General features: G+C 42.3%; 2 protein-coding genes across 2 annotated transcripts; both read right to left on the bottom strand.

The window, feature by feature from the left end:
- Positions 1-345: 345 nt before the first annotated feature.
- Positions 346-8,824, bottom strand: LOC135486810 (sushi, von Willebrand factor type A, EGF and pentraxin domain-containing protein 1-like). The gene is made up of 13 exons (XM_064769910.1): positions 8,794-8,824; positions 8,476-8,667; positions 8,172-8,363; positions 7,840-8,031; positions 7,539-7,730; positions 7,210-7,401; positions 6,268-6,459; positions 5,763-5,954; positions 5,228-5,422; positions 4,520-4,708; positions 4,277-4,342; positions 2,840-2,933; positions 346-2,143 (listed from the first exon to the last, which is right to left on the bottom strand). The coding sequence occupies exons 1-13, from the start codon at positions 8,822-8,824 to the stop codon at positions 1,984-1,986; spliced, it is 2,079 nt and encodes a 692-aa protein (XP_064625980.1). The 3' UTR covers positions 346-1,983.
- Positions 8,825-9,874: 1,050 nt separating this feature from the next.
- LOC135486809 (uncharacterized) lies at positions 9,875-15,304 on the bottom strand. Its single transcript, XM_064769909.1, has one exon. It carries the CDS (start codon positions 15,302-15,304, stop codon positions 9,875-9,877), a length of 5,430 nt encoding a protein of 1,809 aa, XP_064625979.1.
- Positions 15,305-17,302: the final 1,998 nt, after the last annotated feature.

Genomic DNA, 17,302 nt, shown 5'->3' with positions numbered 1-17,302 from the left:
CCCCCACCCCCTTCTTTGCCGATGTGGTTGGCCTTTGAAACCAATTATTTGATAACAATGATTGTTCAATAAAAACTCATGATGTGTCTTTTATTTCAGAAACAGCTTGTGGCCGTAGGGTGATATATTTGGCAGACGATATCTTTCAACGAAAACGAGTGTCTGGTATTTTTGTCCCAAGACTCGGCTTCTGTCCAATTTCAGGTACAGGCGATAGAAAAGATATATTACGTGTGATTGTATTGCTTAATTGATTTTAATCCTTAATAGTGAAGACAACGACTCTCAAAAACGCCATTTGGTCTGATTTTTGGATCGATGTTGTCCGCGGACACTGCCATGAAAATTGAAACGGGTTTTTTCTGGGTCCCCAGCGAACTTAAACCTACGGCATTCGAGAGTTTCTCAGTTTAAAAAATAGAACTTCGGGCTACCTTGATAAACCCTCGGGAGTTATTACATTCGTTGTTATTCAGTTCCAGCAAACTGGATATTGCACTTCAGCATTTTACTGCGGGCAGTTTTTCATACCCTGAAATGAGTGATGGATTCTGGCGTGGGCCTTAGCTGATTTGAGGTACTGGCTGCGGAAAAAGTGTAATATTTGGGATAAGGAACGGAGGAGGAGGTGGAAACGAAGAAAAGACACCTGAGATGGTGAAAAAGAAGAAAAGAGAAAGATTTAACTTAGATTTTAATATTTTCACTTGATAACAAAGCCTGTCCACATTCTCATTTCATAACTTGAAAAGCCCAAAACAATAATACAAGTTGTGTGCCAAAAGGTATAGAGACAATCTCTAATAAGCTGTCTTTATTAATTTGGTGACTTTATAAATAGGCTAGGTGCAAGAACTCTCAAACAAATATTGATTAATTGTTATTTTGAAATTAGACCAGTCAATGTTGTTATTTTTTTATTTCTGTATTGTAATTGGCACGTGGTGAGTGGTAGATTTAGATGTGATAATAGGACTCGAATTCACTTCTTTTGTGCTACTAATGTGCAAATAACCAAAAAAAAATAAATCTTGAGTCCCCTTCCGAAAAACATTAAGTTAAAATTATATTTGACGCCATTGCTTTATTCTTTTAGTACATGTAGCTATTGTGGTTTTTTTTGTGTTTTCAACAAGATGTGTGAAAGTCATCAATTATGTTATTGATTTTATCCCATGCCTTAGGGCACAAACTCTTGTTTTGTCGGATTCAGACAAAAATATCCCACAGAACCAGCCAAGTTTGTTGCAAGTGTAGCCTACAACTGTTTTGGAAGCACCACTGATAATTTATGATAGCCACAACGCTATTGATTGCATAAATATTTTGTGAGACCCCTTAATAATTCACTTTGTAATACAATGTACATATGACAAGTACGGGTATATTTGATCTACTGTATACCATGGAACGTGGTCTGGAGTAAATAAACTAACTTATAAATTATACATGTACGCACTTTACTATAAATTCAATCAAAATATGAAATAGGCGGATCAGTCTGACGACTCGGTACAGTGATATCAGGCTTGTCAGGCAAAGAAGGCACACACGTTTACGTCCATCCCCTAATTCAAGACGTTTTCTAAAATTTTGTCAATTTTTTTACACGATACCTTCAGTGTCATTCTTTGATACAGAGTCAGTGGTGAACATCGGCAATGTCACGTACCTCTGTATTTTTCGTCCCCATGTACAACGCTAGCAGAATATTGCGGTGCTAGAATGTACTATACATGTATGAAGACACAATGATTTTTTCGCCAGTTATTCAGTTTTTTATTCTTCGTCTGTGAAAATCTCATACCTATGTCTTCAGAAGAAAGGGTTTTACTCCATCGAGAAATAAATTATGTACGTAAGAATGCACAGAGGAATTTTGACACTGTCCTGTATCATCGAAAACTGGCGTGACGTAACCGACCATCACCAACTGAAACACAGCTATAAAGATCCTGAATAGTTTGATGTTGTGAACTTTCCTCAAACAACATCTAGGCGGAACGTCTCATGAGGACTGCCCCTTGTTTCGTTTTGTCCTCCGTCCCATTCTTCCATATCGTAAAGTGGGTTCTGGTAGTCCGTCACGTTGGATTTGGCAGGTGGGTCTTCTTCAGGTGTTTCATGTGGTTGGCTTTCCCGACTGGAAAATATCAGACAAGACAAACAAAATGTATGAATTATTAGACCAAAAAGAACTATCTTATCGTTTAACACCACGATTTAGGCCCTGTCCGCAGGCACTGTGTGGTTTTATTCCAGCAAGGCGACATTTGAATATCAGGCTCTAGACCAATGTCTGAGGAAATTGAGCCTCTCTATGCAAAACACTGCGTTAATCGCTAATATGGAGATAGCATAATGTGCTGTTTACACTGCATAGGCCTACAAAAAGTTCGACAAACCGGCTACAATATGCAAAGAAGGCCGACGATGAAGCTGAATTACAAATTTTCTGATCAAATGAATACTGAAAACTGTCGGATTTGGTGAATTCTCGCGAATTTTGCAAATATAACCTCAATTCGCGAGAATAATAAATAGCCATATTTGTTTCTATTGGAAAAACTGCAATAAACTACGTGGTCCACTTAAAAGGTGCGAACAATTTTAGGGACAGTGTTTGACAGAATGATAGTTCGGCATTGGGGTTCGGCCTCACGTTTTATAAAAGGCGTCTGAAATAACCTGGGATTCTCATCGAAACAAGTCATCAGAATTGAAAGGCCGAATTAAATTCAGGCAAACTTCATGATAGACTTTAATTGCTTTGAACACGATCACACCGTGAAAGTTGCCAGTTGGTACAATTTTGAAAATAGAAATCACGTACATGTACCTTTTCTTTTTAATTGCCAACATAATACCAATGGAAACCAAGACGAGAACAACTGTCGCGCAGCCAATATCAATTCCGATGTTCATTGCTGATCCTGAAAATAGATATAACAAAGAAGACACCAAGAGAGAGGTTTTAAAACTATTAAGGTGTAAAAAAAGAAGTTATGTAAACAACTTTAATAGAGAGGTTTAAACATTTTCACGGTATACATGCAGCAAGGGAAAATGTGGTCATGACCGAGTTTGCAGTAATATGGGGGGGGGGGGGGGGGGGGGCTAGGCCATGCCATCCCGATTGTTCTCTATTGGCTCGGGAATTGTGAAAGGAACACACAATGAAAAACCTGGCTTTTCCTCATTTTGCATTACTTTATATTCGAAAATCTTCAAATCGCACAATGTACAAGGAACTCGAAATTTGCGTTTTTTACCTCATTTGGGTCAGCACTTGAAAAATGCAAGCATAAGCCTCTGATGAAGTAGTAAGTTACATGATTAGAGTAATGCATCTGAGATTATCATTCTTGCCAGTAATTGCATAAAAGTCCATGCATATCCATATTCGGTATTGAAATGCGAAAGTGTGGACAACGTCCGTTTATTAACATCACGTGACCTGCAATCGTGGATTGAATATAACATTGACCCTGAACCCAAGGAAGTCTCCAAAGCAGACATTTTGACTTATATCACCGCGTGGAGTATGGCATGCATTCAAACACTAATGACCATGTGTGCCCATGTGATATTATACGTTGCACCTGGTACCCGTTAGGCGAATTGATTTCACCAAGATCGAATAAAATGTATCACAACATGAAGAGATTTTCAAATGAAGGTGACCATGGTCTGTCTACAGCTTTCAATACTTGATGTATCTGAGGAGGCTCTCTTGGCATGGCCTATCAAGGTGCTGCTCACGGTGCTGCTCACGGTGCTGAACCTACAGCTTGCCTGTCGACTAAGTGCCTTGCCCGAGACCTTGCTAGGAGCAACACGCATTTTGAAGTTATAGTTGTAGTGATAGTGTAAGCGGTTCGAACCATTGGGCAGCAGACATGACATGTGAAGGCCTATTTGAGTTCTTCTTCTTCTCCGTATTGCTGACAAAGGAACGATGCATGTTGACATTGCGTCATCGTCTCTATCAGACCAATTGACATACTTTGATATGCAAGCAACAAAACAGGGTCCCTGTCTGTGGACAATTCGTTTGTTTAATTTGTCTCGTCGATACGGCCCCTTTGATATTGCATTAGATTATCATTGCCATTCAATCTTTCGGCCCATGCAATTCAAGGTTTAGCCCATTTGAACCTGCCTGTGCCACGGGTATAATGCTAGTCGTATATAACACGCAATGGAACGTCCATTTAATTGCTCGGTTAAGTCTATAATTTACTCATTCTCAATTTTTTAAATGATCACAACTTACGCGTGTTTGCGCGTCCTCCAAAGTTTCCATCCACGTGATCAATGGTCGATGAGGGTGACTCTAAATCTGTGAATCAAATCAAATTGAGTACCTTTATGCTAAGATACATGATAAATCTAGCATCACGAAGTCATACATCAGAGTTATTTCTGATAACCAACAGAAGACATGTAAAATTCACCAACAAACCACGACTAAGGAGACGAAGAAAACTTTTATCAGAAATTGCCAAAAGGTTCTCACCTGTGCAAATCGGTATTGGATCAGCCCACACACCCTTGATGCTAGTTTTATCCTCCTGGACGCAAGTGGACTTTGCCTTCCCAGTAAGAGAATAGTTCTCCTCGCAGCTGTATGTTACTGTTGAATTATATTGTAAGGAACTTGTGGATGCTTTACCATGCTGTAGAACGGGTTGGTCACAGGTAATTTCTTGAGAGTAGAATAGAAGCGAGTGTTTAATAGGCATTATAGATGGTGGGTAGGTGCTCAAAGTATATTTCTGTGGTGAGGGCAATGTGCTGGGTCCATACTCACATGTTGGTCCATAAAAAAATAAGCAAAGTCCCCGACCCCCAAGGCCTTTGGTATTTATCGACGTCCTGTCCGCAGCCCACGATCAGAGCCTTTAAGGGTCAAACGCTCTCTGAATCTCGGACATTGTATGAGTGAATATGTCGCTTGGTCGCACAAAAATATGTGACCGCGACCGTTTAGTTATTGCCTACGAAAAACTGAGCTGAATGAATTTGATAACATCGTGCTTCGAACTCATTTAAGTAACACGCGAACTATTAAGCGCCAACTTTTTCTATGAAGGTCCCCATCAGCTTGCTCATCTTGCAGCGAATGTGCGCACTAGTTACTGGTGTAAAGCAGATGTCCGTGGAAACATTTTCCCGACTATCGCGATCGAACGTTATGCTGCATTCTCCTTGCTTGGGTGCTTACCTCTACAAGTAGGCGATGGTTCTGACCACTCTCCTTTCACATTTTCAGTGCCATTTTGGGTACAGGTGGAATTGAACGCTCCTTCTAATACGAAAGCTTCGTTGCATGTATAGTTGACGACTGAACTAAATGTTGCAGGACTGACTACAGTTGTGACATTTCCGTTTTTTAACTTCGGTTCTTCACATGTAATGACTGCAATAGTAGATAAGGTACAGTTAGTCTACTATTAATCCCAACATTTTCGCGCCTCTACATGACAATTACAAAACATGTATTCCTGGTTTTTATTTGGACGGATTACGAAATTTCCTTCGGTTTTTTAAAATGAGCAATTTTTGGGGGTTTTCCAACAGACACTTGTCCATTTTTTAATTGGGGCAGCAAACATGTAGTTGCTGTAAAAAAAATACCATTCACATGAACATATGTTTTGCAGACATGACAACTTCCATAGGGAGACGCAAGAAAATGCTACCACATCTTCAACTGCCCTCGCAAACCTGCTAATCGTGCACATAAGCATTGGACTTACCTTTGCAAACAGGCGTTGGCTCTGACCACTTTCCCTTTGCGCTGTTTGGATCTTCGTGAACACACGTTGAATTTGTCTTTCCATCGAGAATGAAGCCTTCATAGCATCTAAAATTTACAGTCGTGCCATGGGTACTTAGCTCACTCGCTGTTACTTGTCCATTCAGTAAGAATGGCGTGTCGCAATTTATGGCTTGAAAATGAAGTATTGGTATTGATAATGATCAGGGCCTCTCACGGGGAAAATGTCGAAGAAACATGGGGAAGCCTACAACCTGGAGGAACTTTACCTTTACACACATGCGACTGGTAATTCCATTTCCTATAAACGTTGTCAGTTGCGTTTTGAATACACTTTGAGATTTCTTTCCCATCCAGAACAAAGCCTCGGATAACAACATTAAGGACCATCTCAAAATTCCTTCATAACATAAACAAATTAAATGTTTATTATGGGTGCATGGGAAGGAAATAGACCAATCGTGTGCGGTAGGCATTGGACTTACCTTTGCAAACAGGTGTTGGCTCTGACCAGTTTCCCTTGGCGCGGTTTGGATCTTCGTGAATACACGTAGATTTTGTCTTTCCTTCAAGAATGAAGCCTTCGTCGCATCTAAAGATCACTGACGTGCCATGGGTACTTAGCCCACCCGCTATTACTTGTCCATTCAGTAATAATGGTGTGTCGCAACTTATAGCTGAGAAAAAAATGAATCAAAGTACGGCATTGTATTGATAATGATAATGATCAAATCCAAACATGGGGGAAATGTAGAAAAAAATGAGGAAAGCTTTCTCTCTGGAGGAACTTTACCTTTACACACAGGCGACTGGTCAGTCCATTTCCCATAGATATTGTCAGTTCCATTTTGAATACACTTTGAGCTCTGTTTCCCATCCAGAAAAAAGCCTTGGTTACAATGATAGGTTAGAGTTGATCCATACACGGCTGGTTTGGTGACTGATACATATCCGTTTGGTATGACAGGAGGTTCACAGGTAATAGCTAGAAAAGAAAAGAAGAATACAACACAACATTCAGGACCATCTCAAAATTCCTTCAAACTACAAATAAATTAAATGTTTATCATGGGTCCATGGGAAGGAAATTGGCCAATCGGGTGCGGTAGCCACTGGACTTACCCTTGCAAACAGGCGTTGACTCTGACCACTTTCCCTTGGCGCTGTTTGGATCTTCATGAACACACGTAGAATTTGTCTTTCCTTCGAGAATGAAGCCTTCGTCGCATCTAAAGATCACTGTCGTGCCATGGGTACTTTGACCACCCGCTATTACTTGTCCATTCAGTAACAATGGTGTGTCGCAACTTATGGCTGCAAAAGGAATCAAAGTACGGGATTGTATCGATAATGATAATGATCAAAGCCAAACATGGGGGAAATGTAGAAAAGGAGTGAGGAAAGCTTTCTCTCTGGAGGAACTTTACCTTTACACACAGGCGACTGGTTAGTCCATTTTCCATAAACATTGTCAGTTCCATTTTGACTACACTTTGAGCTTCCTTTCCCATCCAGAACAAAGCCTTGGTTACAATGATAGGTTACAGTTGACCCATACACGGCTGGTTTGATGACTGATACATGTCCGTTTGATATGACAGGAGGTTCACAGGTTATAGCTAGAAAAGAAAAGAAGAATACAACACAACATTAAGGACCATGTCAAAATTCCTCCAAAAAAAAAAAAAATTAAATGTTCATTAAGGATGCATGAGAAGGCAATTGGCCAATCGTGTGCGGTAGGCATTGGACTTACCTTTGCAAACAGGTGTTGGCTCTGACCACTTTCCCTTGGCGCTGTTTTGATCTTCATGAACACACGTAGAATATGTCTTTCCTTCGAGAACGAAGCCTTCGTTGCACCTAAAGATCACTGTCGTGCCATGGGTACTTTGACCACCCGCTATAACTTGTCCATTCAGTAACAATGGTTTGTCGCAACTTATGGCTGGAAAATGAATCACAGTGCATGTATTGATAATGATAGTGATGAGGGCCAAACATTGGGAAAATGAAGAAAAGACATGGAAAAAGCTTTCAATCTCGAGGAACTTTACCTTTACACACAGGCGACTGGTCAGTCCATTTCCCATAAACATTGTCAGTTCCATTTTGACTACACTTTGAGCTCCCTTTTCCATCCAGAACAAAGCCTTGGTTACAATGATAGGTTACAGTTGACCCATACACGGCTGGTTTGATGACTGATACATATCCGTTTGGTATGACAGGAGGCTCACAGGTAATAGCTAGAAAAGAAAAGAAGAATACAACACTACATTATAAAGGACCATCTCAAAATTCCTTTAAACCACAAACAAATTAAATGTTTATCATGGGTGTATGGGATGGCAACTGGCCAATCTTGTGCTGTTGGCATTGGACTTACTTTTGCAAACAGGCGTTGGCTCTGACCACTTTCCCTTGGCGCTTTTTGGATCTTCATGAACGCACGTAGAATTCGTCTTTCCTACGAGAATGAAGCCGTCGTTGCATTTGAAGATCACTGTCGTGCCATGGGTACTTTGACCACCCGCTATTACTTGTCCATTCAGTAAAAATGGTGTGTCGCAACTTATGGCTGGAAAAAGAATTAAAGTAAGGGATTGTATCGATAATGATAATGATGAAGGCCAAAAATGGGGAAATGTAGAAAGGAAATGAGGAAAGCTTTCTCTCTAGAGTAACGTTACCTTTACACACAGGCGTCTGGTCAGTCCATTTCCCATAAACATTGTCAGTTCCATTTTGAATACACTTTGAGCTCCCTTGCCCATCCAGAACAAAGCCTTGGTTACAATGATAGGTTACAGTTGACCCATACAAGGCTGGTTTGATGACTGATACATGTCCGTTTGATATGACAGGAGGTTCACAGGTAATAGCTAGAAAAAAGAACAATACAATACATTATAAAGGACCATCTCAAAATTATTTCAAACCACAACAAAAATATTTTAATATGGGAGGGAAGGAAATTGGTCAATCATGTCCGGTAGTGCTGAACCTACTTTTGCGAACAAGCGTTGGCTCTTGTACCATAGCTACATGAAAAAACACTACTAAATTACCAGAAGAAACACAAACCCTGAAGCTGTTTTACACAAATACACAAACACACTTTATTCACAATAACAGGAACAAGCTAGGTAAACATAAACATATTATAAGTGTCAACACCACCAGAGCTCATTGAATGCTAGGAGAAGTTCGCTCCGTCTGTAACTGAAGACACATCCGCCAGTAGAAACACAGTCATGTACATGTAGATATGACGTCACGAAAAAGAACAGGATGAGTGCAAGTCCGGTAACGGAAGTGAGTGACAAAGAGAAGTCACGGTTTACGAAGGCCTTGAATGACAAACAGGAAGTACACATCCAACAGGAAGTACGACAACACGTACACGTACACGTAAACGTAAAGTGCCCCTCCTTGCGGCCGCCACAGAGACTTGTTTTAAACGACTTTACGAAATAGCTGTATCACATGTGCACGAGTCTATGTCGGTCTGTGCCAATACATAGTTTGAAATATCCCTCGAGACACACAGCCCGACACACAGTTAGAAAAGCATTCTTTCCATTTATAGGCTTGGAAAGAATTAATCACAAACGTCGAACCTTGGAGTAAATTGTCCAAGAAGGAGAAACAGGAGCAAACGTTCTTCTGGTCTCCACACCACAGAGCTCTGCACACGAATGGCCGAGTGTAGAAAACTAATAAAATGAACCTATGCACTTACGTAAGAAGGTAAGTGCATAGGCCTAAAATAAACTGTGTTTGTAAACAAGTCTCTTGATGGCGTCCACCACAAGCCAGCACCATACATGTTGTAACAAATAATTAACTCAGGTCCTATTTGACCAACAACCGAACATCCTCCCCTCTGAAAATCGAATTAACCCAAGTATAAAGATTTTCACTACAAACTAAAAACAAAATCTCTATGTTGCTTGCGCGCGCTACGCTTGTAGCATTTTACTATATGAATCGTTTGAACAAAGTATACTAGTAGTGCAAACATTATCATCGGAAATTGCAATGACTTCATCATGTCCTAATCTATAAGTAATAATCGTACGCGATAATCTACTGATTATCTACTGGTTCAAGTAACCTTAACTTCTGTACTGGTCGCCGTCTCAGACCAGCAGCTGTCCTCACTGTCACGGACCTCACTAAGTTGTCCCTGCCTGGGTGCAACTCTTCCACTTTGGCCAACGTCCAGTCTCCCTTTCGCATCCCTTCTTCTGCCAAAAATACAACGTCCCCAACTTGAAGGTTGTCCCTTACATCGGTCCACTTCCGCATCTGCTGGAGTTGGAGAAGGTACTCTGTTGTCCATCTGTTCCAAAATTGCTTCATAAGAGACTGTTGGTACCGCCAACGCTTGCCAAGTGTGGTCTGTGCTGTAACCTTGTCAACCTCCGGAAGAGACTGGGGGCTTCGTCCTATGGCAAGGTGCCCCGGAGTGAGGGGCAACCAATCCTCTGTATCACTCGACACCATGGTCAATGGACGCGAGTTTACCATTGCCTCTACTTCCGTTAAAACAGTCATCAGCTCAATCTGGGTGAGCTTCGATTTCCCGAGAACCTTCTTCAATGGTCTCTTTACCGATCCAACCATTCTCTCGTAAAACCCACCGTGCCATGGAGCACGTTCAGTGATGAACTTCCAGCGTATGCCCTCTTGTTCTAACTTGTCTCTAACATCATCCTGCTTCTTGAAAATCTTCTGGACTATGTCTGAAGCCTTCTTAAAAGTTTTAGCGTTGTCCGACAGCATCATCCGACATCGTCCTCTTCGGCTCATCATTCTCCGCAAGGCCAACATAAACTGCTCAGTAGTCAGTGTTTCGACAAGCTCAAGGTGTATGGCCCTAGTCACCATACAGGAAAACAGACAAATGTACACTTTGCTTGTTGATTCACCTCCAACTGTGACCCTCACGAAGAGTGGCCCAGCAAAATCGACACCGACATTAGTGAATGCTGGTGCGATTGATATACGCTCCTCTGGCAAAGGTGCCATTCGTTGGTCGATCTTGAGAGGTTCTCGACAGGTTTTGCACGTATTGAGTATCCGCCGCACCTCTTGTTTCCCATGGACAATCCAATATCTGTTTCGTAGACTTGCTAGAGTCTGAGCGGCTCCAGGATGCAAGGTAATCTTGTGATAATGCATCACAAGCATCTTCACGAACGAATTGTGAGTCGGAAGAACGATTGGGTGCTTCACTTCTTCTGGCAGTGGGGCATAGTTGAGGCGACCACCTACGCGGATAACTCGTGATCGCTTATCCCAATATGGGTTCAATTGGACGATGACACTTGTCTTCTCTACACTCTCTCCAGCTTTAAGCTTCTGTATCTCCTTCTGGAAATGCTTCTCTTGGGCCCATTGTATCCAATGAAGTTCTTCCTTCCTCCTCTCACTCAATCGATCACTCCCCTCATCTCGGACAGTGTCTACATCTTTGTTTGCTTTGTCTCTTCGGTATAGTGTGATCCAACTCCTCAATCTCATCATGACTCTGATGAATTTCTCATAGTCTGAAAATTTCTCCACATATTGTTCTACCTCGGAGTCCTTGATTCTTTGACTGGGCAAAACCGCCAACGAGGTACTTGTTGTCTTCTTCTTCTCGTTAGCCTTCTCGGCTTCATTAGAGACCACAATTATTGGGGGCCACTCCGTTTCCTTTTGCCTCAGAAACAGTGGTCCATCCCACCACAGTGCGGAGTCGACCACTGCTCTCGCTGTGACACCTCGTGAGCATAGGTCCGCAGGATTAAGTTTGCCGGGCACGTATCTCCAATTCAGTGGTCTAACAAGCTGTTGAATCTCTGACACCCGATTAGCAACGAAAACTTGCCATGTATACGCTGGCTTTGAAATCCAGTGCAACACGACCTGAGAGTCAGTCCAACAGATTGTCTTCTCTATCAGCAGCTTGAGTTCATTTCTGACGTATGTCACCAGTCTAGCATTGATGAGCGCGGCAATGAGTTCCAGCTCAGGAATGCTACGTCTCTTCCCAATAGGAGACAGACGAGTCTTTGAAAAGAGCAGTGTAGAATACTTCCTTCCAGATGGTCTATCTTCAGCCAAGAGATAGATTGCACTGCCGTAGGAAGCTTCGCACGCATCGCCAAAACCATGGAGGGAGTAAATTGGATTCTGGAAATCTTCAGGTTTGAGGCATCGAGGAACTTTGATTTCATCGAGGATCTCAACTTGTTCCTTCCAAGTCCTCCATTCATGATCTAGCTCCTCGGGTAAAGGGTCGTCCCATGTCCCTTGTGTCAGCCATGTTCTCTGGAAAATCTGTTTTGCCTTTATGGTGAACGGAGAAAGCATTCCTAACGGATCGTATACTCTGTGTAACTGCTGTAGAACAGAACGACGAGTCTCCACCGGCCTATCGTCCATTCTCTCAAGGAAGGAAAACATGAGGACATCTTCACGTGGTGAGTATTTCACGCCCAGCGTCTTTGTGCTTTCCTCGGCAAATGTTGCAACCTTGTGAAATGAAGCTAAGTCTCTCTCTTCTAAATGAGATAGCGCCTCTGGCTTGTTCGAAATAAATTTTCGCAAAGAAAACCCTCCGTCATACAAAACAGTCTTCAAATCAGTTGTTAAAGTTGCCGCGTCTTCTACTAATTCCTCACCAGTAAGAACATCATCAACGAAGATGTTGTCTTCGATCTCAGCGACAGCTTTTGGATATGATTCCTTCTTTGTCTTCACGTGGTCAAGAATCGTCTGTATACTTGAGAATGGTGATGAAGTGAGACCAAAAGTCACCGTTGTTAAACGATAAACCTCCGGTTCCTTGGACTTGTCCAAACCTCTCCATAAGAACCTCTGAGAATCCTGATCCTCTTTTCTCATTTTAACTTGAAGGAACATCTTCTCGATGTCAGCCACTAATGCCACTCTGTGGCGTCTAAATCGCAACAAAACCCCTGGGAGATCCGGCTGCAATGCTGGCCCTGGCAGCAATGTCTCATTTAACGATACACCTTCATATCCAATCATGGACCCATCAAAAACAACACGCACTTTGGTCGTCGTCTTATCTCTTCGCACGACTGGATGGTGAGGAAGGTACCAAACCTGATGATTGTCAGGCTCTCTATCCTCCAATACCTTTTCGGCTCTTCCAGCTGAGAGCAGGTCTTGAATCTGAGCTTCATACTCGGATGCTAATCTGGGGTCTCTCTTCAGTCTCTTCTCGAGTCCTATTAGACGATTGGTAGCTAAGGCTCTGTTGCTTTTGAGGATCCTATCCTTGTAACTTGGATGACGTGGTAATCCAGTCACATAATGGTCTCCTACTCGTGTTGTCATCATTCGGTGTTGCTCCAAGGCCGAAGTCTCAAGTTCAGTCGAGTTCTTACTCTCATTAGGACGAATGCCCAGGTGTTCAAGGTCCCAATAACGGGTTGCCATCTCAGTTTCATTTTGTTCTTGGAAGCTGACGCGGTGGACACAATAAGTACGGTTGACTTCGGTCTGGGTTGAGTACGGCCCACATAGGATCCAGCCTATGTGAGTCTTCTGTGCCATGGGCGTTCCTGGAGGCCCTCTGATTCTCTTCTCTTTTAAGATGTTGAGAGTGTCTTCAATGCCCAGAAGAACATCCACTTCAGAGTTTGCCTGGATAGGAAATCTTTCCGCGAGCTGTAGACCCCTCAAATGACTCATCTTGGTGAAATCCACGTTGACAGCATTTATCGGAGCACTTGGCTTGTCCAAAATGTACGCAGAAATTTCGAAAACTTCTCCCTTCCAGCCAGGAAGAATTCCCGATAGATAGAACTTGACCTTCTCAGTAGTGGTAGCCATCACCTCTCCACCTGCCAAGATGAACTCACCTTCAACCTTGGGGCCTCTCAAATTCAATCTTTTTGCCATTGAACGGCTAATGAACGTAACACCACTCCCGGTGTCCAGTAACACGCGACCTTCCGCAACCCTAGACTTTGACTCAAGTTTGACTATGCCGCTCTGCATGACGACATTCGTTGAACCAGTAGACTTGACCAGTCCTGCAGTCGATTCAACTTTGTTCTGATGTGGTACCTTTGATGTAAGGTTAGAAGAACCTGATACATTACTTCTCGCAGCGTTGTCACTTCCACTTCTTTTCTCGAAGTGGAGCAAAGTATGGTGATTCTTCTTACACGATTTGCATCCCCTAGATCGACATGTTTTTACCATGTGGAATCTCGACAAACAATTGAAGCAAGCCCTTGCTGCTTTCACACGCTCGCATCTCTCCTCAACACGCATCTTGGAAACGGACGGACACGAATAGGATTGGTGTGCATTATCACAAAAGACACACCGACTTTCGGTACTCTCCTGTGTTTGTGGGATCACATTCAAGGCGTGGCCAGATGGACGCCTTTCAAATGATCTTTCCTTTTTTGGATCGTTTGGAAGGGACTCTGACCTTCTAGCAACCTTCACTGCATCTTGGATCTTCTCGATCAAGTCGTCAATTCGAATTGGAAGGTTGGACGGAGCTGTCGTTCTCTTTTCTTCTTTGATTCGTTCGCTGTCCCACTTTCTCACCAAACTCTTCGGCATCTTCCTCCTTACTAACGCAGTGAGAATCCAACTAGATCGGATGAGCTCTGGGTCATCGTGTGTCCTCTTCTTAATGTAATTCCAGTTTGCCACCAGTGTGTTCAGCACAGGATCCAACTCTCGAACTGTGGGACTTTTTACAACTGGAACACTAGCTATCTCATTGACAGCCTTCTCAATGCGAGCTAACACATCTCCGTAACGATTCTCTAAGAACTCGATTATTTCCTCGTAGCTTGGGTCTTTCAAACCAGACACCAACTTTGCTACCTCTCCATCGAGTAATGAAATTACAACATGAGTCTTCTCGACGTCACTGTACCCAGGTTTTCTAACCTCTGCACCCACAAGATCTCGCCATTGATCAAATAGCTCAGTATCGCCCTTGAATTTTGGGATCTGAATAACTCGCTTCTTGTGCGTCAGCGTAGAAAGAATTTCTTCTAGTTGTGTCTTAGAAACGCCAGTGTTCACTCCGGCGAGAGCCTTTGACAAGCTTTCTGCAAACATTTCCGGGCTGAACTCAGATTTAGCAGATTTTCCGGATGCTTCACTTGCTTCCTGTACAGGTGATAAACATGCCTCTAACCCTTGTATCGAAGCACACATATGATTGTACGCTTTGAGGTATCTCACCTCACCATCATCATCTTTCACCGCTTTTAGGCGAGCATCATTGTCTGCATGATAATCTATTTGATCCTGCACTCCTGATAACTCCCCATAAACTTCCTCAACCCTTTTGAATGAAGAAAGAGCTGTACGTATCGCTATATGCACATCTTTTTCATTAGACTCATCATCAGCAACAAGTGTTTCAGCTTCCTTAGCAGCTGTATCTGTCACAGTGATATATTTTGTGAAGCGACCTCTGGTGATTCGCCTCTTCTCAAGCAACTCATTTAAACTTGCCGCCATATTGTACTATTGTACTTGAGTATTAAAATAAAGACACACTGAGGGGAGGATGTTTTACACCGCACAATAAATGCTTTATACGAGATGACCGGTCGCAATTGGCACGCACCGTTTCTAATCAGCTAGTGCCAATCTCGACAAGTATGCTCCAAAGGTTCTCCACTTAAACCCACGACGAAATACTTAGATTCTTATTTAGAATCTCTACACCCGATAGTCCTCGGCTCAACACTACCTTATGCACAAATATGTCACGTAACAAATTAATACCAGTGAATGAATGAAACACACGTAACGTAACTGATCACTATAAGAGTACATGTATATGCAACACATCATCAAATTATATGACCAGAGCACCGTTGCTCAAACAACTGAAAATAACAAATGCACTTATCTGCATTTGGCCCATTTTGCAATACACAACTCTAACTCATTGAATAGAACATGATACCAAAATGTCGTACCGAATGAAATATGCCGTGTGAATAGTGATGACACGCACAAAACGACCACACCAGAATTGTAAATGAAAATGTAAGAAACAAGAAACACCTCATTCACATCTCAATCACAGTGACACACACAAGACGCATTCGCACATGACTCATTTACATTACAATGACGCAAACGTAACGTTGCACGCACATGACGCATTCACACAACCGGTACGCTATGAAATACATGTAGGTATGAAAAGTGATGTCAGAAATGCATGAACTTGTGACATAGATCTCTTCAAAGACAACAAACAATCACCAATGAAATATGCTCCTGGAAAGAAAAATTTATCAGCAAAACAGCCTCGAAGAATGTGATCTGGATGAAAAAATCCGGTCGGAGAGACCAATGTACCATAGCTACATGAAAAAACACTACTAAATTACCAGAAGAAACACAAACCCTGAAGCTGTTTTACACAAATACACAAACACACTTTATTCACAATAACAGGAACAAGCTAGGTAAACATAAACATATTATAAGTGTCAACACCACCAGAGCTCATTGAATGCTAGGAGAAGTTCGCTCCGTCTGTAACTGAAGACACATCCGCCAGTAGAAACACAGTCATGTACATGTAGATATGACGTCACGAAAAAGAACAGGATGAGTGCAAGTCCGGTAACGGAAGTGAGTGACAAAGAGAAGTCACGGTTTACGAAGGCCTTGAATGACAAACAGGAAGTACACATCCAACAGGAAGTACGACAACACGTACACGTACACGTAAACGTAAAGTGCCCCTCCTTGCGGCCGCCACAGAGACTTGTTTTAAACGACTTTACGAAATAGCTGTATCACATGTGCACGAGTCTATGTCGGTCTGTGCCAATACATAGTTTGAAATATCCCTCGAGACACACAGCCCGACACACAGTTAGAAAAGCATTCTTTCCATTTATAGGCTTGGAAAGAATTAATCACAAACGTCGAACCTTGGAGTAAATTGTCCAAGAAGGAGAAACAGGAGCAAACGTTCTTCTGGTCTCCACACCACAGAGCTCTGCACACGAATGGCCGAGTGTAGAAAACTAATAAAATGAACCTATGCACTTACGTAAGAAGGTAAGTGCATAGGCCTAAAATAAACTGTGTTTGTAAACAAGTCTCTTGATGGCGTCCACCACAAGCCAGCACCATACATGTTGTAACAAATAATTAACTCAGGTCCTATTTGACCAACAACCGAACAGCTCTGACCACTTTCCCTTGGCGCTGTTCGGATCTGCGTAAACACACGTAGAATTCGTCTTCCCTTCGAGAATGAAGACTTAATCGGCTATAAAGATCACTGTCGTGCCATGGGTGCTATGTTCACCGGTTAATTATACTTGTCCATTAAGTAAGAGTGACGTGTTGCAATTTATGGATGGAATATGAATCATACATGTATCAGTATTGATAATGATCAGGGCCAAACATGGGGCAAATTTACAACGTCAAAAGAATTCATTTCCGTCAATGAATTTCCCGCCTTGCAGTGCGCTTTTCCCT

This window comes from Lineus longissimus, chromosome 4 (assembly GCF_910592395.1).
Source record: "Lineus longissimus chromosome 4, tnLinLong1.2, whole genome shotgun sequence".
Classification (NCBI taxonomy): Eukaryota; Metazoa; Nemertea; class Pilidiophora; order Heteronemertea; family Lineidae; genus Lineus; species Lineus longissimus.
The sequence above is the reverse complement of the archived record's forward strand: the minus strand, read 5'-3'. Positions and strand labels throughout refer to the sequence as shown.

What these genes read in the sequence shown, in the direction of transcription:
- LOC135486810 (XM_064769910.1), bottom strand. Translation starts at nt 8,824, where the DNA reads ATGGTACAAGAGCCAACGCTTGTTCGCAAAA. An exon ending in CCAGTCGCCTGTGTGTAAAG is followed by an intron (nt 6,460 to 7,209) that starts GTAAAGTTCCTC and finishes TTTTTTTCTCAG; the next exon opens with CTATAAGTTGCGACACACCA. An exon ending in GCCAACGCCTGTTTGCAAAG is followed by an intron (nt 5,423 to 5,762) that starts GTAAGTCCAATG and finishes CTACTATTGCAG; the next exon opens with TCATTACATGTGAAGAACCG.
- LOC135486809 (XM_064769909.1), bottom strand. Translation starts at nt 15,304, where the DNA reads ATGGCGGCAAGTTTAAATGAGTTGCTTGAGAAGAGGCGAATCACCAGA.